The sequence below is a fragment of the Macadamia integrifolia genome, chromosome 4 (assembly GCF_013358625.1).
Source record: "Macadamia integrifolia cultivar HAES 741 chromosome 4, SCU_Mint_v3, whole genome shotgun sequence".
NCBI classification, from domain to species: domain Eukaryota; kingdom Viridiplantae; phylum Streptophyta; class Magnoliopsida; order Proteales; family Proteaceae; genus Macadamia; species Macadamia integrifolia.
The window spans coordinates 16,580,524-16,603,947 of NC_056560.1; the positions used below are offsets into that span (position 1 = coordinate 16,580,524).

The following is a 23,424-nucleotide window of genomic DNA, read 5'->3' on the forward strand; positions in this document are numbered from 1 at the left end:
CTCTCTCTCTCTCTCTCTCTCTCTCTCTCTCTCTCGTGTGGGCATAATGTTCTTTATTTTGAAGAACAACTCTATACATCATGCACAACAATTCCAATCTTTGCCCACCATCTCCCTTTTAAACTTAAGACACTTTCCCCATTTACTCCCTTGGGCTTGTGATGTTGTACTTCTCTAACTAGTATATCTGAAAATTGCATCCCCTCCATACATGGCTAGCAAAATGGACAATCAAACAGAGTGGCAGATATCTTCGGGCTCACCCAAGTAGAGAAGGCATCAGCACTCTTTGACCCGTATTGCACAAAGTTGAAAAACTCTTCCCTCATTCAATCCAAAGCTCAGATGTCATGTCTGAAGATGTTCTCTCTACATTGTGAGTGACAAACTGTCCTAGTGATTATATCGAATAATCTAGGAAAATAGCTCATGGCCAATTGACAAGTCAATGCCATTCAAGCTGGACACTATTTCTTGATAATTCAAAAACATCTCAACATGCTTGTGCTTCATGCTGCTCTTGTTTTATACAGAGAGGGAGAGAAATAATATGACACATTTATTTAAGTGATTCAGCCTTTCATGTACATCCACTACCAGAGACAACCCTTGTCTTTGGATTTCCCCCATCTCCCGAATGCTTACCGGTTCGCAATCAACCTTTACACACAATCACTTCCATGTTTATACTGTGAGATCCCAATCTCCCATAATACAACTCTTTTGCAAAGAGAATTGAGTGTCCCAACTCTACTACACAAATGCATGCCTTTTGATCAAGGTCAAGACTTGACTTTCATTTCTAAGCTCAAGTTTAATGATCTGCCAATATAGGCGAACCTCCACTACCAATTGCAAAATTTCACAAACCAGAGCTAAACAACAGAAGAAAAAAAAAAAGGAAATGTGGTTCCAAGTAACCAAAAGCAACAATATGAGATTTTAAAAATAAAAATACGTTTAGCTTACAAGTACTCAAAACAAAAGAAAATTGTAGGGATTAAATTGTCTTTAAAATACTCTCCCCCAGCTACATCCCTTGAACCAGCTAAATGAGAACACCTCAACAAAAGCACTCACGGGGCAACAACAATGATCCTCCCAGCAACTTGATCAAGGTCACGTTGACCACTGGATGTGATCCTCCTCCCACTGACACAAACAAGTGGAAGAAAATAATTAGTTACTTTACAACATTTTACAACTGATGAAAAGCAATATGGTAATGAAAGGGGTACAATGTACAATGTCAAACTTCATGATTTACAAAGATTGTAACAACAAAACACTTGACATTGGTGAAGTTTCCTAATATTCATTTGGGAAGATATGGAAATTAGAAGAAAAAAAAGGTACTGGCGAAAGAAAATCCAGATGTAAGCATTAGATATTTTTTACCCCTTTGGGTCAATCTCGATGATATTCATCTTCTCCAATTGCTGAAGAATATGACGAGGAATTGAACCACTGCTCTTGCAGAAATGGGGTGGTCGGCTACCATTCCTCTTGCGGCCACCATAGATCTTCCGGAAGCCACCTACACCAATGCCCTGCCTCAAGTAAATCTTCCTTGCCATGGATGCTGCAATGAAGCAATAAATATTAGTTGTATGGTAAAGTGGAATCTATATTGTTTTACTTTGACAAACACTTGCATAAATCAATGCCAACATACACAGAAGAATGAAAATTGAAGGAACCAGCTACATACCAGCTCTGACAAAGTACCAGTCGGGGTCATAAGGAGCAAGCTCCTTGAAAGTAGCGGTCTTCACAATATCGGTCCAGTGGGGAAGCTCGATCTGTTCACAGTGAAAGGCAAAGAAAGAACTGAGATACATCTTTTTGGTAAGATGAAGATATGATAAAGGTCGGCTTTTCAAGAACAAGTGCCTTAAACACAAGAACAGGTTTCACTGTACCATCTTCAATGTAACTGCGGAAACATTTTATATATGACATTGTGCTAAAAGAGCACTAATCTCTTGCTCCCCCCATAGAATTTTTATTGACCAAACGCATCAAGTCGCAAAACCCCAGTAGACATTTGGAATCTCTGAATTTCAGAACTAAATAGGAAAATTAAAAAACAAATATTTTCTATCCACGAACTTAGGAGTGTAAGCAACCCCATAACCAACCAACTAATATCCGAAGAGTTAGAAGATATTAATCACTTTAACACATCTACATAATCAAACAAATATTTCAGGCGATGAACGACTGGCACTGCAGAACAGCCCTAAATAACACTACTACAATTACCTAGCGCAGATAGTTTTACGAACCACCGACCACAATAAAATAATTATCTCAATAATGAGTTGAGCCCTTGCCAAATAAGATGTGTGTCGTGCAATTAAAAAAAAATAATCCAAAAAAAAATTCTAAGCATCAAAAGGGGAAGTAGAAAACAATCCTAACATACAACAGCTAATAATAAACTAATCTAAAACGCCAAAAATCAGAAAACCATCTAAAAGAGGAAAAATCAGATACAGAGAACTGAAAATAAAATAAAATGAACAGATAATCGAAAAACTCAGGACAGAATTATACCTTTCCCGATCGTTTCAGATGAGCAGAATATGCTTTCACAAATTCATGTGGAGACACATCTTTCACGGTTCTGGCAGTCTCCATTGTTGCCCCAACACACAGACTAGCTCAACCTCCGAGGACGTCTGGATTCGAATAAGTAATACAACAAAATTAAATCAAATCCAATCTAATTGTGAGAAATGTTCTATCGATTAAATGTTCCAGGCAGAGTAGGACCAAGGTTCATCATCCATTGTAAATATAGGCATACCCAAGAGAGAAATAAAAGGCTATCATTCAAGTACCGTTTAACCTTAGTCTGCCAGATCTTCACTGTGAGCTTAGTGATGTATGATGTTGCGAGTGATTAGAAATACCCAAAAACATATACTAATGGAGTGAAGCTCAATAAAACCTAGAAACAAAACTTCAATCTTCTCTTTCAATCCAAGTAACCATCAATTTCCCCAGGTTATATAGAGCCAGAGAGATAGCAAAGATCAAATCAAATACTAGAGATGAGAGATATAGACTCACCTTTGTCGCTGCTGCTCTTCGCTCTGCTCTTCGCGGCTTCGCCTCTTCCAGGCTTCTGCAGTTCTATATGATATACGATTAGGGGTTAGGGATTTAGCCAGTTAGGGTTTTTTTGAAACGGGTCCAGCGCTTCCGGTTCCAACGGTTCCTTGTTGGTCTATCGGTTCTGAAACTGTTAGAGAGAACCAAATCGGCCCATTAAAAACCTATTCAGTTCCAAAATTCAAATCTAGAACTGAACCAACAAGTTATTGGGTGGATCGGTTCCAGTCCGAATCCCTGTCCTGGTCCAAAATTGACATCGTTTTTTTTTTTTCTTCCTTCTTTCGGTTGAGGTAAGGTCCACGATTTTGACCAAGTGATCCTGCATTCTATATTGCCATTAGAGAGTGTAGGCTCTAGGTCAAAGATTTCTCTCCTGTCTCTAACATTTTGATGATTGTTACTTGCGATGAAATTACATTTCTTAATGGTTGGATTGCTTCATAGGAAATTCAAGCCATTTGATAATTCATGACAATACATGGCATGGACATTTATCAAAATTCGGAGCATTAGAGGCAAATCGATCGTGTTGTAGAATAGAAGTGGATTTTTTAGTTCAGTAAACTAGGGTTAGAAACTGCTTAATGGCCATGGATGAAGCTTCTGACGATTCTAGGGTTAGGGTTTGAGGTCTCCAATGGGGCTCTCGATGGAGAATCAAGAAATGAATTAAGAGAGGGACAAAGGAAGCATTGCTCCGAGTCAAAGGGGCATTAATAAATTCACTGAGATGAGAAAACTTAGGGTAGATGAATCCCGAGCAAGTAGAGATTGCTTGAGTGGGCCAGGTGCGACTGTCTGACTTGGGTATAGGGGTGAAAGACTAATTGAACCGACTAGTAGTTGGTTCGCTCTGAAGTTTCCCTCTGGATAGCTGGAGTCAGGTAAAGCCAATGACTAGAGACATCGGGGGCGCATTGCCCCCGACCCATTCTCAAACTTTAAATAAGTAGGACAACATGGTTGCTTCATTGAACCGTGCCATGGAATCGAGAGCTCTAAGTGGGCCATTTTTGGTAAACAAAACCTAGCAATGCAAGATAAATCGAAAGCCAAGTTATGGTACCAGATTGCACCCTACATAATACCTACTAAAGTTGTTGGTCAATTAAGACAGTAGGACAGTGGTCATGGAAGTCAAAATCCGCTAAGGAATATATAACTCACATGTCAAATCAACTAACCCCAAAAAATGGATGACACAGCGCCCAACCTATACCCGACCGTTGGGGCAACTATGGGCCCCCATGAATAGGAGGGCGCTACAATCACTGTAAAACTTAGGATGTAAGCCTGAACAGGATAACCATCGATGCAGATCTTGGTGGTAATAGCAAATAATCACCCTTGAAAACAAGATAGCAATGGATGTCTTCCTTACTTTTCAGAGTCTGCTATTTTTTCACTTTTAGAAATCAGTCTCTCCATATTGAAAGATCTTTCCAAAAAAGATATGAGGATTTATTTATAAATTTATTTTATATTTCTATCATTTGATAGGGGGAGGAGTCCTCCATGACTGCCAAAAGATGATCAAATGGCTGTTGTTTTCCAAAATTTTGTATTGCATTTGAGTAAAACATTTCCCGATTCCCCCTTTTCAATCTTTGTATATGAATTAGTACTGATTTTCAAAAAATCACAACAAATATTTTATAGAAAAACAATTTCAGCCTAAATGTAAATTCATATACCATAGAAATTTCTAAACCCTAGTGCTTCTTTCGATTTTGGTTGGCAAATGGTCTTCCATCCAATGATATGAAGTAGACCTTCTAGCAAGGCTGTCTCACGATTGCACAATCACTTCCATGATTAGAGACTTGTTGAGATCCCAATCTCCCATAATTCAAATCTTTTACAAAGAGAATGAGTGTTTCCACTCTATTACACAAATCCCTTTTGATAGACAGATACACAAAACAAAGCTCAAAACTTGATCTCCATTTCTATGTTCTATTGAGAGCTCTCCAAAACTTTCTTTTATCAAGAAAAAAAGTGCAACACTTGAAGTGATAAATGAAACACATATAGATATTAGTCACATCAAAAGTCAGTGAGATGGTGGTGGTAGCAAATAGGGCAAACCTCCATTATCAATTGCAAATTCCACAAACCAGAGCAGAAGAACACAATAATAGTTACCAAATAACCAAAAAGCAACAATATGAAATTAGAAGTAAAAAAATTAGTACTCATTAGAAAATTGTGGAGACTAAATTGGCTTAAAAATACTCTCCCCAGTTGCATCTAAATGATAACACATCAAAAGACAACCTCAAAAACACTCAGGGTGCTACAACAATGATCCTTCCAGCAACTTGATCAAGGTCACGTCGGCCACTGGATGTGATCCTCCTCCCACTGACACAAACAAGTGTAAGAAAATAATTAGGTAATTTACAACATTTTACAACTGATGAAAAACATTATGGTAATGAAAGGGGTAAACAATGTACAATGTCTTCCAACATGAAAACAAATGATTGAAACCAACCAATCAACTACGACCACAAAATGCGTAGGATACTTAGGGAAAATAATTGCTCTCAAAACTCCAGATACAGAATGACAACCTAACTGACAAATTCATGGCATAGTTCAGAGTGGGATCATACTAAACACTACACAAGACAATTTATGAAAGGGGCCATGGTAGAAGTCATGGTTACCAAGGATAAAATTCACAGGGGAGCATGAACCTTGTTCGATGTTAATCTTTATAATTTACAGGATTGTAACAAAAAACATTTAACATTGGTGCAGTTTTCTAATAGACATTTGGGAAGATTTGGCAATTAGAAGGAAAAAAGGTACTGCCAGAATAAAATGTAGATGTAAACATTAGATATTTTTACCCCTTTGGGTCAATCTCGATGATATTCATCTTTTCCAATTGCTGAAGGATATGACGAGGAATAGAGCCACTGCTCTTGGAGAAATGGGGTGGACGGCTACCATTCCTCTTGCGGCCACCATAGATCTTCCGAAAGCCACCTACACCAATGCCCTGCCTCAAGTAAATCTTCCTTGCCATGGATGCTGCAATGAAGCAATAAATATTAACGGTAACGTAAAGTGGAATCTATCATGTTTTACTTGGACAAATATTTACATCGCATGAATCAGAAACAAATGCAAAAATAGATACACACATAATCAATGCCAATATACACAGAAGAACGAAAATTGAAGGTACCAGCTACATACCAGCTCTGACAAAGTACCAGTCGGGGTCATAAGGAGCAAGCTCCTTGAAAGTAGCGGTCTTCACAATGTCAGTCCAGTGAGGAAGCTCAATCTGTTCAAGGGAAAGGGAAAGAAAGAACTAAGATACATCTTTGGGGAGAGATGAAAATATGATAAAGGTTGGCTTTTAAGAACAATTGCCTTAAGCATAACTCTAAGATAAGGTCCAGGAAAACAGCCTTCTACCTCTAAACGCCATAAGAACTTCAACCTACCGACTTCAATGTAATTGTGGGAACATTCTATACATGACATTGTGCTACAAGCCTAACAGAGCACTAATCTTATGTTTCCCATAGAGTTTTATTGACCAAATGCATCAAGCCGCAAAGCCCAATAGGCATTTACATTAGCTATTTCTGAATTTCAGAACTAAATAGGAAAGATTGACAATAAATATTTTCCATCCACGAACTTAAGAGGGTAAGCAACCACATAACGAACCAAATAATATCCGATGAGCTAGAACACATTAATTACTTTAACAAACCAACACAATTGAGACAAATATTTCAGGCAGCATGACTGGCATTTCAGAACAGTTCTAAATAACACTACTACAGAAACATTCTATTCCCTAGCATGAAGACAGTTTTAGGAACCGCCAACTACAATAAATAATTATCTAAATACTGAATTGAACCATTGCCAAATAAGATGTATGTCGTTCAATTAAAAAATTTAACCCAAAACTAAAAATGCTAAGCATCAAAAGGGGGTAGAAAACAATCCAAATATACGACAGCTAATAAGTAAACTAAACTAAAATGCAAAACCGGAAAACCATCCAAAAGAGGAAAATCAGATACGGAGAACTGGAGATAAAATAAAATGAACAGATAATCAAAAATCTCATAGAACAGGACCATACCTTTCCTGATCGTTTCAGATGAGCAGAATACGCTTTAACAAATTCATGAGGCGATACATCTTTCACTGTTCTGGCAGTCTCCATTGTTGCCCCAGCGCACAAACTGGCTCTGGACTACAAGGACGTCTGGAGTGGAATAAGTAATGCAACCTGACTAAATCAAATCCAATCTAATGGTGAGAAATGTTATATGGATTAAACATTCTCGGCAGAGTAGGACTAAGGTTCATCATCCAATATAAATATAGGCATACCCACAGCTTTTGGATGGACGGATGTGATGTTTCCTGATGGATGATATTGGCAATACAGATAAACTGCAATCAGCTCAAATCAGGAACGATGTAGTAAGGGCCCTGTTTTTATAAGGGTGTAAATTGGTCCCGCTCTGGGCTATTGGTCTGGTTCCTTAACGATTCCAGGCCTACGGGGTCAGGACCCGAACTGGACCAATAAACTACTCGGTTCCATTTCTGAGATCCACAACTGTTAAAAATTTGGCAGGGCGGTTCTGGCTCTCTCCTAGTCGATTCCAGACACTATGACTATCATCTACATGATCAAAGAAATGCACCTTCTTTAGCGCTGCCAATAGCCCAATTAAAAGGTTTAGATCATTGGGTCCTCCACATGCATCTTATCATTTTATTATATGGCAAAAGGGAAAGTGGACAGAAAAAAAAAAATGGATTAATGTAACAAAAATCACACGCAATGCATAACTTAGAAAGTTACTACTTTTATGAAAAAAATGAAAATTCCTAAGAATCCAAAAGATGGGAGAGAAGGGGGAGAAAGAACATAACCTGTTCTATAATCTGAGAAACGATGTAGTGGTGAGACAGAGATAAGTCCAATAAAGGGGTGAAAGACTCAATATCAAGAGATAAATAAAAGGCTTTCATGCCAGTACCGTTTAACCTTACTCTACCAGATTTTCCCTCTGAACTTAGTGTTTGATGATGTTGCGAGTGATTAGAAAAACCCAAAAACATATAGTAATGGAGTGAGACTCAATAAACCCTATTTGAGCTTAGTGTTGCATGATGTCGCGAGAGATTAGAAATACCCAAAAACAGATACTAATGGAGTGAAGCTCAATAAACCCTAGAAACGAAACTTCAATCTTCTCTTTCAATCCAAACAACCATCGATTTCCACAGGTAACATAGTCAGAGAGATAGCAGAGATTCAAATCAAACACGAGAGATGAGAGATAACTACTCACCTTTGTCGAAGAATCAGATTCAGCAGCGCCTGCTTCTGTTCTTTCGGCTTCACCACCTCTTCCAGGCTTTTTCAGTTCTATATGAACACCGTATGAAATATAAGACTAGGGTTTTGAAACGGGTCCCGCGCTTCCGGTTCCGACGGTTCCTTGTTGGTCTATCGGTTCTGAAGCTGTTAGAGGGAACCAAATCGGACCCTTAAAAGTTAAAACCCTTTTCAGTTCCAACCTTACATTTGGGATTGAATCAATCAGTTAATGGGTGGGTCGGTTCCAGCCCGAATCCCTGTTCTGGTCTAAAATTGACACGTTTTTTTTTCCCCCCTTGTTTCCGTTGAGGTAAGGTCCATGATTGACCAAGTGATCTTGCATTCTGTATTGCCATTAGAGAGTGTAAGCCTATAGGTCAAAGACTTCTCAACAGTCTTCACTTTGTGCCTTCAGATTTTTATCTCCATCTTTACCAAACAAAAAAAGTTCTCTCCCTTATCCCCTCCCTATATGTATCAGTGTCGAGGTCGGTTGATGAGGTTACTTCACTTATCTATGCCATTTTCGAGGTTTTTGATAGTTCAGAACCTCCGAGTGAAACTGCACCGCCTCCACCCCCGATAAGCGATTTTTCTATCTTCTTGGATACGATAACAAACACGCAACCTAGGGCTCTTGGTATCGGGTGTGCCACTATTGATCCTGATTGTCACCTTAACCTTATTGCTTCGGATCACCTAGCCCTCTTGCTCCTGCGGCGGTGGGTGAGGTTTTATCAGTTCGAATAGCCCTACCCCATGCTTGACAGCTTGGCATCTCTGAGGTATTTGTCTTATTGGATTACCTCTCTCTTATCAAATGCTTGGATCCATGCTCTTTCAAGCGCCCTTCTTTTGCCTTGTGTATTGTCCATAAAATTCTTATGATGAAGTCCTCCTTCGCCTTTTGTAATTTCGTACCATGTCAATAGAGTCAATAATGGGATGGACCACGCTATCTTTAAGTGGGCGTTTTCCTATTCTCGTAGTGCGTCCTGGGAATCTCCTTATCCGGAGGAATTCTTGAATATTGTTTTGCCCTTTTTACCTCCGCATGTTGAATAGATTTGTCTTCGTAACCCAAAAAAAAAAAAAAAATTATTGACAAATGAGATGGTATTCCATTTTTTAATTGTTAGATTATTTATGAAGAAATTTAAGTCATTTGATGTTTTTCAAGGGGGTGGGAATGGTCGCGCAAACTTGGGCCCAAATACGAAGGGTAGTGACTTATTGAAATTCTCTTTCCCCCCATGATTAGTGGTTAGTTCATCAGAAAAAATGAGAATTTACTAGCATTTCCATTTGTTGAATAAGTTGAAAAAACAATGTTTATTGTAGGGTCATATCAAAGTTATAGGCTGCATTTTATCATAAATGATGGGATATCATTCAGTATGATGTTGTTGATTATGTACATTAACATTTTTTTGTTAATATTTAATTGCCTTCGATACAAAACACACATTGTTGGCTCTAATTATAAAGAAAGATAATGCCATTAGTAGCAATATAATATAATTTCGAAAATTTCAGCTAAGAAATTACGAGGACTCTTGTATCGAATTATTTCATCTTTTCAATACACGATTAGTAAGGGCAAGTAGAAAACTGATAAAGGGTAGGTGGCAATTAAATTGAATACGTGATTACAATATGTTAGAGTGGAATACTCTTCATGCTATATTTGAATTTCCTTAAGCCTTTTGAAGGGATATAGAGCGATCCACTAAGGATGCCCTCCAAGTCCATATTTATTTATCATAGCAATTGAAGGTATATTACGCGTATTAATTGTCTACAGGAAATTCTTGCAATCAATCACACCAAGGTCACATTACTCTCCACATATGGAGAGCTTTAAATCTTTGCAACCGGTCACTTGAAGTTTGCATGATGAGAGTGGATAATGCGTTAAATTCCTTGCATTTAAGTTCACTTGCCAACCCTTGCCCCTTTTAACACAAATTTGTAAAAAAAATAAGCCAAATAAACCCGACTCTCTCTCTCTCTCTTCCCACTGGCACCACCACCACCACTTATGTTAATTTGCTTTCTATAAATGTTTCTAATTTTTGTAAAAAAAAAAAATTATTCCAAATTAATAGAAACACAAAGTATTTATAACTCACAAATTGATCTCATTTTTTTAAGGGGGGTGTCAACTACATGCAATACCCGATAGGCCTGATCTTTCAAAGGTCAAATCGGTCTAATATGGTCATAATTGGCCATTCTCGATGTGAATGCCATACACGTTGATCACTCGATCGGGATCATCTTATTACAAATTCAATCGAACCCAACCCATTTAACCCACTAAGCCTAACGGTTGCCACACCTTATTTAGTAATACTCTTGACTTCCACCACCATAAAGTATATAAATAAAAGTTTTTGTCGCGATTTGATGCCTACTTAATAGAACATTCTAACGACCTTTTAAGAATTAAGATCCATCTAAGGCCCATTTTATTGGTATTCTTCTAGGCTAGAGACCGACTTTAGGCATGATCTATTTAGAATTAAATGACTCAATAGCTAGTCTAAAGCCCGTTTTGATTGATTACGTAGTATGAGTTTGACTGATCAATTATAAACAAAACCATCTCCGCCCTATATAAGTTGAATTGGTGAAGCCTAATTAGATCAGACCTAGCCCGAGTGCCCGAACAATTGACACCCCAAGTCTTTAAATAGTAATTTAAAATAGAAAGGTTGCCAAATACGGCCTTTCAACCCGTCTTCTACTCCGTGACATGGTGAAATGGCACTAGCCTCATACAAGGCGGAGGAGTGCGTACGATGCACCTGGCCCACTCAAGGAATCTCTACTTGCTCAGGATTCATCTGCCCTAAGTTTTATCATCTCTGTGAATTTATTTAGAGAACAAATGCTTCCATTGTCATTCTCTTAATTCATTCTCCATCCAGAGCCCCATTGGGGACCTCAAACCCTAACCCTAGAATCGTCAGAAGCTTCAGCCATGGCGATTAAGCAGCTTCTAACCCTAGTTCGCAGGTCTCAAAAATCCCATCGTTCTGTTCTACAACACGTTCGATATGCCTCCAGTGCTCCGGCGGTTGCGACTTCACCATCTCCTCCAGCTCCGAATGTCATGATTTACGATAGACTTGCAGAAGCAGTTAAATCGAAGCTTAAGGTTTTAGAGAATCCCGATCCTCGATTCCTCCAGCACGCTTCGCCTCACCCGGTACTCGTTGACCACACGAAGATCCTATCGGCTCCTGAAACTCGCCTGACGACTCTACCCAATGGTCTCCGGGTTGCAACGGAGTCGAACCTCTCGTGTCAGACCGCCACGGTTGGTGTCTGGATCGATGCCGGAAGTAGGTATGAGACCGACGAGACGAACGGTACCGCACATTTCCTTGAACATATGATCTTCAAAGGCACGGAGAAGAGGTCCGTCAGAGTTTTGGAGCAGGAGATCGAGAACATGGGAGGACACTTGAATGCATATACTTCGAGAGAACAAACCACTTATTACGCTAAGGTCATGGCCAACGATGTGCCGAAGGCCCTTGATATTCTTGCTGATATATTACAAAATTCGTGCTTCAGCGAGGGTCGGGTCAACCGCGAGCGTGACGTTATTCTTCGTGAGATGGAAGAGGTAAATTGTGTTAACTTTTTCATAGACGGAACTTTGTTTCCTAAAGGATGTCTATTGTTATTTCAAACATGATTTGCTTTGAGCTTGCTGATCGGTTACCATGACTTTTCTGTTTAATTAGTATCCTAGTGATATGGCTCGATGATATATGTCATTGATGATTTTTCATTTGTTGCATTTTGAAATGACTGGACTTCTGGATGGGTCTTCTAATTTGCCAGTACAAAGTAGGAGTAATGAAGCACAGAATGAATTAGTTGAGGATGTTTTTATGTATGTGGAAACACTAGAAAAACAGGATCAGATGAGTTGACCGTCCTCCTGACTCCAATAGGTAAAAACATAAAAGACAGTGGTTGAAGATGGATATCCAATATATAAAAAACATAATGCAGTCTATACGAACAGTAGAATGCTGAAATATAGCATAAGAGGTCTATCTTGCTTGCATTTGGATAATTTGAGGGGATCGCAATGATTGAGTGTTAAGAAATTGAGTGAGATCATGTCAGGATGTATATGATACCATTATTTCGAGGACTCCGAGATGGGTAGGGACCTTAGAGGCCTTGAAGGGCGTCTCTTTGGACTGTTTCTTGAGATATTGGTTGGAGGTGACCTCATCAACAATCACATGCCCCTCTGTCCAGCACTCTTAGGCCCTCCTCCCCTGAATATCCTTTTTCCTTTTTTGTAATAAAAATCCAGTTGTTACCTATCAAAAGCAAGTAAAAAATAAAATCTTGAATGAACATACATTTAATTTTGGCATGGGATTGATTTGATTCGAAATGGTATGGATGGAGCCTAGATGATGTTAGAATACCCTCCAATCTTTATAAACAACATATTGAACATTTTTGTTGTTAGGTGTGTTTTTTCTGTTGTGATAGTGAGCCTTGACTGTCTGCATTTGTTAGCTTGCCGTGCAGGGTTGAGTTCGTATTAGCAGTTGCATTGTGTCTTTTTTCTCCAAATATCAAGTCTCATTCATATACTTTCATTTACATATTTATGTTGTCTCTTCTATTTTGATAAGTTCCTATTATTAACCCCCACAAAATAAAGATCCAAGATCGTATGTGTGTATGTGTTATATTGACAATTTTGTTATATTTATCTAACTTGTCCTACGAAAAAGGGCTATTACTTGGGGCAACGATAAAAGGTTCAGTTTGCTAAGGCATGACCGGGTTCGAGTCTTGAGAGCGGTCACTTTACGCGAAAGATGCCGAAGGTTAGGTCGTCTCCAAGCTCACCCCTCCCAGGACCTCGCTTGGGTAGGACTAGTACCGGGTATTGGCCCTTTTAATTTTCCTATGAAACACATGCATAGACACAGACACAAATAAAAAGAAAAGAGAAATCTTGAAGAATCTAATTGCTCACATTGCTTGGTAGGTAGCATGAGTGCAATGAGTTCAAGGGTTAGGGATGGGATTTTGTTTTTGCATTTTGAGGGATGCTAGGAGCTATGGTTTCATTAAATTGTTAGGTTTTCTTAGGAAAGTATACTATTTATATTCCTTGGTCGAAAAAAAAAAAAAATCTGACAAGTTAAATTGTATGGGTCTCTAATTGACTCACTAATATTTTTGATCCACTTAGTTAACTTATCAAGGTATTGTCCAACCCAATGATCGAGTGATTCTAAGTGGATCAAATTAGAGTTTTAAAATACCAAAGCCTACCATACCAATCAATTGTACTATACTTTGTGATGCTGACTTTTTCGTAGTCAGTGATGGACATTATATTGGTGGAATGGAAGATCTAGGGCTGTTGATTGAAGAGATGGATCGAGGAATTCAAATACTAAAGCTTGTTTCATGGGTACTAAACTACCAGTGTGAAGGTGAATGGTGGAATGTACTAGTGGAGGTTTATGGAGTTTTAAGGTGAGAAGTGGATGGTTATAGATAGGATATATTGGAGAACAGTAGAATGGATCTCTAACCATCATATCATGTGGATGTTTGGATGGATGAATGAACCAGTAATTTCCATTTAAACTTCATGTTATCTGATTTGTTTTTCCTTTAGACTTTTTTTTTTGGGTGCAAAGTTTTTCCTTAACTTCGAAATATATTAATCATATTCGTATCACAGATATATACACTGCCAGATTTTTTTCCATTAATCTCACTAGTGGCTTTAGATTTCTGCTATTCTGGGTTTTTTCAATACAAAATTGTCAAAGCGTCACCTAGCCATCCTGGTCACTTTTTTTTTAAGGGCACCTTGTTTTTGTCGCCTTAATTTTTTTACCATCCTCGACCGTGTTGGTTCGCCTAACACTTTGACCACTATGGTTAGATAGGTAACTTTAAAACCTTGTCAAAAGCCTAGTAAAGAAAAATGGGAATTCCTCCCACTCCCTCAGGGGAAAAAAGAGAGGCGGAGTGTGTTTTGATCTGAATTAGATCTGTGCTTGGATTTAATTTTCTCAAAATAGGGTGTACACCCCTTGAAGCTAGATTCCGAACTGATCTATGATAGTATTTGAACAAACAACTTGAATCAAAGATAAAAGGGATTAAATATCTAATTCCTTTAATACCCCTAACAGATTCTGAAGAATTTCTGTCCCTCTGATTCCTTCTTTTTCTTTTACTCTTTTGGCCTCCAAAAATGTAAACCCCATAATTGCCTTCTTTTTAGCCATTTAGAAATTCAGCTCGAGTTACCTCAACTAAGTGTTTTTCCAACTAATTGGGGTTGGCTACACGAATCTTGTTTCACTGTTCAACCTGTTTATAGCTGTATTTATTGTTAAATGTAAGGTGTTTTTTATTTTGGTAAAAACCATTTTTCACTACTCCCCAAGTAGTCTTTGGCATAGCCTTTGTTGTTTCAACTTCTCTAATCTGGAAGCTATCATTCCTCCATACTGGTGCATTCAATGGCTTCCATTGTACAACCCCTAACCACCTCATATGGCTCTTCTTCAACTTATTACCTAAAGGGGGTAATCAGTTATGGGAAAAGTATCTCTGAGCCTCTGTAAAACCCCCCTCCCTCAGTGTTTTTTTTTGTTTGTTTGTTTTTTCTCTTTCCTTTAAAATGATTTAATTATTCTCTGTGAGGGTGAGGGGGTGTAGGTCCGTAGACACCATGGCGGCTTGGAGAACCCTTGCCTATTACTTATTATTCGTTCATTTCTTATTTTATATTTTGTTGCTTTTGGTTTCCTAATGGAATGATGGGATCGATTGGATCCAAGAGCTTCATGATGGAATAAGTGATTGGGGGTTTTGAGTGTGTTAACTACAGCAGTAGTGTCAAATTGGGCTCAAAGTTGCTCAAATCTTGAGAAAGGTAATAAGATGGAAAATATTAGGATTGAGAAATGACTAATAAAGAATAGGAATCTACAGTCTTTTGAACATAGGAAGTCCACCAAGAATTCTCAACAAACCCCAATGCAGGGGGTTTTCCAAACTTGCCGCTCATCGTACCTAAATGATCTGATTGTTCAGATCGAAGAAAATCAGGTTTGAAATTTCAGATTTGTTCAGAATCAGATTGGGAAACAAATCTGGTCTACTGTTTCAGATCCAGAATGAATGTGTATGTGAGATAGAGAGCTGGACTGGGCCCATTGTATAGAAACACATCAGTACACCCGATTTTAACAATTCAAAGCGTACAATAAACTGTTTGAGATGATCCTGCATCAAAGCCATCGGAAGTCGTTCCCCAAGAAATCCACCTTGGGATATCTGCTGATCCCTTCATAGAATATGCATACATTACTATTGGGAGATTGGTTTCTAATATCAACCAATATATTTACATTGCTTTGCAAAATGAATTTTAATTTAATTTGTGAGACGATGGCAAGGTGATGGAAAATAGTGCACTTATTTTCAACTTCTAAGAATATAATAAAACTAAAAATTAGGATTGCACTTAAAGATGACATTCCCCAAAACTAACTAGATTCAAGTATTCAACCCACCTTGAACAGACCAGAACAGAAAATTGTGGTTACTCTCCAAAAACAAGAGAAACTAAAAAGTGAAGTCAACACACAAGTATGCAAGTTGAGTTGGATCCCTCCGTTTATCTTGCTGCTGACAGTCCTTGGCGGATCCTATGGACCAGAGAGGTGCTCATATTGATTTTCCTATTTTGTTTTAATTTGTATTAAGAATGTCTAAATATAGTAGTTACTGGCCGGCAATGAATGACATTACTCATTCTGTCTCTCTTCCCTTTACTGAGGAAGGTGAGGGCATCAGTTTCTGGTAAATTCTCTTTTAAGAAAAAAGTGGCATTTCAGTTCTATATATTTCAAATCAAGGAAGTTAATGCCTTTTTCACTTACTGTCAAAATTAAAAATAATTCAATGATGTTTCTTCTTTTCACCCTGATTATGTTGGGAACTTTGAGAGATTAAATCATAAGATATCTTCTTCTTATTCTTCCTTATAGGTGGAGGGGCAAGCCGAGGAGGTTATTTTTGATCATTTGCATGCTACGGCATTTCAATACACCCCTTTGGGCAGAACTATCCTGGGGCCTGCTCAGAATATTAAGACAATCACATCGGCTCATCTTAGGAATTACATTTCAACTCATTACACAGCTCCAAGAATGGTACTTAACTATACTCAGTGAAGGATTGCCCTCCCTCTGAAGAGAAAAAAATACACTCAATTGCAGGAATCAGTGTTTTGAAATTTAGTTCGTAAATATTCTATTTATTGGATCTCTCATCAGGTCATTTCTGCTGCTGGAGCTGTCAAACATGAGGATATTGTTGAGCAAGTAAAGAAGCTTTTTGTTAAGCTATCTTCAGATCCAACCACAGCTTCTGAGCTGATTACAAAAGAGCCAACAATTTTTACTGGTTCTGAGGTAAGCTAAATGCGAGTTTTGTGTTCAGTCTATTTAGTTTGTGAATACTGGATTTGTCAAACTAAAAAGAAATGCAGAAAGTAATTTGGATAATTGCCCCTCTGTCTGTTTATTTTGGTTTATAAGAGGTATCTGGCCTCATTTTTTTTCCTTCTGGTAATTGTGTTCCATCTTAAATCAGGTTCGAATAATTGATGATGATATTCCTCTTGCACAATTTGCGGTTGCATTTAACGGTGCATCATGGACGGATCCAGATTCAATTGCATTAATGGTCATGCAATCTATGCTGGGTTCATGGAGTAAAAGTGCAGGCGGAGGAAAGCACATGGGGTATGCCTATTCTTAATATTTTGTATTCATTCCCCCACCTCCCGGGTCGCAGAAGCTGATTACTTGTTTTGCGATTCTGTGAACAGTTCGGAGCTCGCCCAGAAGGTTGGCATAAATGAAATAGCAGAGAGCATGATGGCTTTCAATACAAACTATAAGGATACAGGACTGTTTGGTGTTTATGCTATTGCCAAGGTGAGGGTCACTCAGATTTTGCCTATTGGCTAATATTGAGAATATTTCTTTAGTCTTGGTGAATTTGGTAATATAGGCTGCTTTTGATCTCTCTCTCTCTCTCTCTCTCTCTCTCTTAATTGAGAGGAAATATTAAAACTGAGTGTTGCGTAAAAATGTTTGATCATACAGACCCAGAATCGCTATGGGACCACAGGAATAATAGATAACTCAAGTTCAAGAAAAAATGGGAGTTCTGTAAATATATGAAAGTTCTTAAAAGGAGTGGCACTATTGTAATTTCTAGGAACTTCAACTTAGAAGAAGCACAGTAGTAAAGATGTGTAACGCTTGGCCAAATGGTAATCTTGGAAGGGAGAGTAAAATAATGACAAGCAAGAATAAAAGAATAAGGGGAGTGTGCTTTTGAAAAAAAAATATATTATACATAAGGTTTAAAAACAAACTCACGATGTGGGTTTGGGGTTTGTCTTCAACCTTCCGCAACACAGTTAATGTAGGAAAGAAAAAAACTCGCAAGCTTTGATGTAGAGATATCCTTCAGTAACTGTCTATTGGGCCTGAAATTTCAGGTGTAGATTCACCTCTCCGGGTTCTATCGATCCTACACAAGCAGCACACTCAATAAAAGGTCGAAGGCTGAAGAAAATCCTGCAACTCTGATCTGGCGCAAGGACAGAGGACCAGATTTGAAGTTCTGGTTAGAACTTCCGGTAGAGACCAAATCTTGTCTCGAATCTCTGTACGGTGAATTGCTTCTATCACAGGAATGGCCCCTTAACATCTTTAACTGATCTAAAGAGTTTGTCAATGATTAGTGGGGCTGTGAGCCACATTAGAACAGGGCAGGGACTGGGTACAAAAGTAGCAGCAGGAAGATATGGAGAAAAAGAAGAGAAGAATAGGTGAGATAGGGATTTTAGAGGGGGCTAGAGAGGTAAATGCAGCTGAAGGCAGCCATTGGTTTCAACAAAAAAATTAATTCTTATTCAAAGTCTAATCTCAAATTGTTGGGTTATTATATAGAGGCAAATAAAAAACTCCTAATCCAATCCTAAAATTTAAATCATAACTTGACTCTATCTTGGACTGAATAACAGAAACAAATTCTAACTCTAACTCTCTCTACGACTCTATTAAAGTACAAAATAATGAAAAGAAAATTACAATATTAACTCAAAAATATAAATCCTAATTTCTATGCATAACTGTATGTCTGTATGATCAACTATTTGAATGAAGTTATCTATAAAAAAAAGTCATAGTTCATTTTTATTTTGCTTTGTAGTGTAATCTGCTATTTATGCAATATTGTTCCTGAATTTTTTTTTTGTGAATAATAAATTGTGTCTTGCATTTGCCTTCAGCCTGATTGCTTGGATGATTTGGCACATGCAATTATGTACGAGACAAGCAAGCTATCTTATCGGGTTTCCGAAGCTGATGTTACACGTGCTCGTAATCAGGTAGTATTCTTGCTTTAAATGTTCTTTGCTTGCTTATGTTTGGGCCTTGTTTGTGTTGGTTGTACCAATTGAAGCTCATCACCCTGTCCTTGATTGCTAAGTCATTGTTGCTTCTATATTGTGATTGTTTATGGTTTCTGCAGTTTTGGTGAAATATTGTTTTATGTTACATCCTTTTGTTAGAAAGCAAGATATGTTTAAATGATAAATTTACTATTTTGGTTTTACAGAGGCATGTATGATTAAAAAGAATCTCTAGTATCTCTTGCTTCTACTTTGTGCCGCATTGATCTTTTAAACTTTGATTTCTCTCTTAAGTCTGTTATTTTGTCTCTTGTTTCTATTCTGAAACTTGCTGCAAAGATTTGCAGATTTACAAGCTTTTAATCCAAGTGAAGGTAGCTTTGGTATAGTTCAAGATCTTGATTTCGACCTGGGTCGAAACTGAAATATTTCGGATTTTGGTTGAAATTCGACATAACTCTGGTTGATGTTCGAACCATATACTTGCCCTCTTACTTGGGGGCCATATTTTCTGCAGCAGTTTTTGTTTCAAATTTCCTTGTCACTAAATAATTCCCCATCCTGTTAAGAGCCTTTTTCAACTTTACTCAGTGCCCGTCTCATTGGTGCTGCTAATGTTTTGTTTTGCATACAATTAAATGATCTCATTTGAATGTCCTTAATTTGTTTACTCTAGCCAACTGTTGGCTCCATCAGATCTCATCTCTAGCTTTTGTTTCTGGGTTTTAACAAAAAGCTTTGTTACTTGGTATTGATTTTTGTCAGAAGTCAGAAACAGAACACATTCAAAACTCATGATTTTAAGTTCTTCCTGGTTATGCAAACACGAGCAATTTAGTACTTTTTTTGTATCTTCTCATTTGCTATCATGATCTGGTGATTTTGGATTCAAACCTCCCAAATAGAAGGTATTCTCTGAAGGTGGTTATGATACTATTGTAATCTAGAGAAGAAAGCTTAGCTGCTGGACCATTATCTTTCTCTTGATATCTGGAAATAAAGTATAAAGCGGGGGATCAATGCTATTCGTATCATTCAGGATCAAATGTATGACCTCCTATAGTCCTATGTAAAAAGGAGATGTATGACATTGGTTGAAGGATGTGAGATGACATTGAACCACTCTGTTCATGTACTACCCTTGGTGAACTTACATTTGATGGACTAGCTGGTGTGGCACATGAATATCAGTGTCTTTTAAGTGTACTTTCTGTTGCTTTTTTATGTACGTGTGGCTCTTTAGATGTTCCAATGAATGTTGCAGTGAGCAGCGTAGAAACTTCTGGTGCTGGAAAATCACTGTCTTCTCTTTTGATTTAGTTGTGAAGTCATATTTTCTGTAACTTGTATAGATCCATAAGCACTGACAAATATTCTATTTTACAGTTGAAATCTTCCCTGCAACTTCACATTGATGGAACCAGCCCAGTTGCAGAAGACATTGGTCGTCAGGTATACTTTTTTTCTTTAAAAACTAAAAAGTAACATGAATTAGTAGAGGAAAACATCTACACAATGTTAGCTGACTACCAAATTAATTGTCAACTCTTTTACTTTCTCTTTTTATTTTCCATCCTCGTAAAGTATGTGAGGCTAAATAGTAGCTATATCCAGATAATGAAGTGGATCAATCACATTAGCGGGTCAGATACGTTGCTGACCCTGCCATCATCCTAGAACTGTGCATTAAGGAAGCATATGCCATTCACAATGTGGGCCATTAGCCATTGAGGGGCCTGTTGCTTGTTTGTGCCCAATGGCGAGGTCATTCAGGGTGTGTGATATATGCTAACAGGCACACTATAGCCCATGTATCACATGGATCGATCACTCTTAACTTTTCCTAGGATTTCTTGTTGAATGCATCTCCTCATCTGTTTGTTGATATCCTGGCAGAGCATGTGAGCAGCGCCTCCCACCCCTCCCAGATAAAAAAAAAAAGTGTATGCTGGCGGGGACTTGGGGGGGGGGGGAATATACCTGTTTCCTTCAGAGAGTTTGTTATTGTGTTTTTTCGGGCCATCTAGAGTTAAAAAAGTTGATTGGATGGCTGGGTCTTCCCTATTGGTCCAATGCTTCATACCATAGTTTTAAACCTGGACCAGCGTTGAGAAGGAAATTATTCTGGTTCTGGTTTGTTGATTTAATTGTCTCAGTTTTCATTTAAAATTGAGAATCAAACTTACAGGAAGGAAGGTGGCTTGTTCTGGTAAAACTAGTTCAATTGGCTGTTTTCAAACTCTGTTTTTGCAATGTACATGATCCAATAAATCAAGCCTTCTATATAGTGCTGGCACTTGTGTGAACCCTCTAGAATATCACACTTGTTCTGCTTGTATTAAATCAAGCCTTCTATATAGTACTGGCACTTGTGTGAACCCTCTTAGAATATCACACTCGTTCTGCTTGTATGCAGCTACTAACGTATGGCCGAAGAATTCCATTTGCTGAGTTGTTTGCGAGGATTGATGCAGTGGATGCTAGCACAGTCAAACGTGTTGCAAACAGATTTATATTTGACCGGGTAAGGATTCTGTAGCATGCCAGTGGGTGAAGGGAATGTTTTTTCTTTTTTGGGGTGTCTCAGTTCCTACTGCCTGCTTTAATTTTCAATTTTTGATTGCCCATAGGACATCGCCATTGCCGCTATGGGACCGATCCAAAATCTACCTGATTACAACTGGTTCAGGCGCAGGACATACTGGCTTCGCTATTAGGTTATTTCTTGTTTTTGGGTGATTATTTATCTTCTTTTTTCTGTCATGGTAAAAATTTTTCATGCACCCAAGCGGCCAAGCCTTCATTGATGTGAACCATTTTCTCCATGCGATAGACTGGTGAATGGGAACCCCAGTGCTGGTTTTGTTTTTGTTCCCCTTTTTGGGGATCTATGTATTTGAGAGTGTTTTTGTAAACACATCTCAAATCGATGGAAGAGAAGAAAATAATTGTTTTGTCTTCCAATAACAGCATTGCGTTTCCAGATACGGAAAAATAAGATTCACAGCTGACTTTATTTTTTCCCTTCTTATTTCTGACTTATTGAGAGGAAGTGTTGCCGATTTTTATATTTAAGTTCCATTCATATTAAATGAGCCGAAATATATTGGTTGGACTTCAACTTTATTCTATGCTCTGTATCGCTTTCATACTGTAGGTGTATTCTGTTGGTCAATGTATCCATTTATCTATATCGTATATGAATCGGTAAAAATAAAATAAAAAATATTTTTTTTTGAGTATATGTCGGATACTGGCCCGATACGGTTTTGTCGAATCAATATCCTATTAGTATAAGCCCAGATTGATATGAACAACGACACCTATATTCTTTAACATTATAGCTTTGAGAAATTGAATTATAACAGTACTCATGCAACTACTCAATCCTATTACAAAACATCAAGACTCTTTCGTCGGGGGCTTTGACTATTAATCTCTTTCTACTTCCATTTATTATATTAGTAAGGACTAAGGATGTGATTTTGAAATAGAAACCGTCTGTCAAAGTCAAATCAAACTGTTTACATTGAAATCGTGAAATGGTTTATTAAATGGCTTGATTCCGGTTTTAAAACTGAAATTGTGATTCGACTTTGATTTTAAAGTTTACATACATTTCAATAGAAAAATTTAAGTTTATATTAAATAACTATTAGAAAAAATGTATGACAATAAACAAATTAATTCAATGTTATAATTTACATCTATTTTACTAAAAAATTTAAAGGTATAGTAGTTCTGATAAAAAAATTAGAAAACATAAGAAAATCATTTAAATTGAAACCATTTATTAGATGATTTGGTTTTTATTTTACCTAAAACGTCTTATATCAAATTGATATACAATTGAACCGAATCGATTAATACTCTTATATGAGGGTATATATAGTTAGTTATTATTATTATTATTTATTTATTAACGATGGGTATCTAGACTTTCAGCTTGACTAGTCCGGCGGATAACTGTATGGATCGGGTCATATTGGGGTTGAATGAGAATCATTCAACTTTTACCGAAAACAATGAAGAACACTAAACACCTCGTACATTCATTAAAATAAAAATAAAGTAAAAGAGCGTTATGTGCTTATGGTCATTGTATTAGTGTATAGATCAATAGAAAGCTATGTGATCTCTTTAGCTTATGGGCGGAGTAATGTGATCTTTTTTATGTTACTGGTTGTGTGATACCTAGTTACTTAAAAAATAATAATAATAATATACATCTATTTGTCAATAGTTCTTCTCCAATAATTCTATTTATTCATTATTGTTTCTGACCCTTGGAAATTAGAATGGAAGTCTCTTCTTTTTAATACTCTATGCATACCTCATGGGGAGGAAGGGGTTGCGCTACGCACGTGTTGTTGTTCTCCAGCAGGCTGAGACGGAGAAACCGATG

At 37.7% G+C, this 23,424-nt stretch overlaps 3 protein-coding genes across 5 annotated transcripts; 1 reads left to right on the plus strand and 2 right to left on the minus strand.

Moving 5' to 3' along the window:
- Positions 1-917: 917 nt before the first annotated feature.
- Positions 918-3,235, minus strand: LOC122075699 (40S ribosomal protein S19-1-like). The gene is made up of 5 exons (XM_042640835.1): positions 3,079-3,235; positions 2,560-2,684; positions 1,712-1,802; positions 1,399-1,582; positions 918-1,152 (listed from the first exon to the last, which is right to left on the minus strand). Exons 2-5 carry the CDS (start codon positions 2,641-2,643, stop codon positions 1,077-1,079), a joined length of 435 nt encoding a protein of 144 aa, XP_042496769.1. The 5' UTR covers positions 2,644-2,684; positions 3,079-3,235; the 3' UTR covers positions 918-1,076.
- Positions 3,236-5,191: 1,956 nt separating this feature from the next.
- Positions 5,192-8,606, minus strand: LOC122075487 (40S ribosomal protein S19-like). 3 transcript variants are annotated; one of them, XM_042640527.1, is made up of 5 exons: positions 8,472-8,606; positions 7,244-7,369; positions 6,334-6,424; positions 5,982-6,165; positions 5,192-5,487 (listed from the first exon to the last, which is right to left on the minus strand). In XM_042640527.1, exons 2-5 carry the CDS (start codon positions 7,325-7,327, stop codon positions 5,412-5,414), a joined length of 435 nt encoding a protein of 144 aa, XP_042496461.1. In that variant the 5' UTR covers positions 7,328-7,369; positions 8,472-8,606; the 3' UTR covers positions 5,192-5,411. The 3 variants fall into 3 exon arrangements, with proteins under 3 accessions (XP_042496461.1, XP_042496458.1, XP_042496460.1); XM_042640524.1 differs by having other exon boundaries at positions 7,244-7,393; XM_042640526.1 differs by having other exon boundaries at positions 7,244-7,397; positions 8,472-8,600.
- A 2,753-nt stretch (positions 8,607-11,359) lies between these two features.
- On the plus strand, positions 11,360-22,050 carry LOC122077120 (probable mitochondrial-processing peptidase subunit beta, mitochondrial). Its single transcript, XM_042642927.1, has 9 exons — positions 11,360-12,137; positions 16,576-16,740; positions 16,864-17,001; positions 17,183-17,334; positions 17,421-17,529; positions 18,897-18,995; positions 20,406-20,471; positions 21,436-21,543; positions 21,650-22,050. Exons 1-9 carry the CDS (start codon positions 11,487-11,489, stop codon positions 21,734-21,736), a joined length of 1,575 nt encoding a protein of 524 aa, XP_042498861.1. The 5' UTR covers positions 11,360-11,486; the 3' UTR covers positions 21,737-22,050.
- Positions 22,051-23,424: the final 1,374 nt, after the last annotated feature.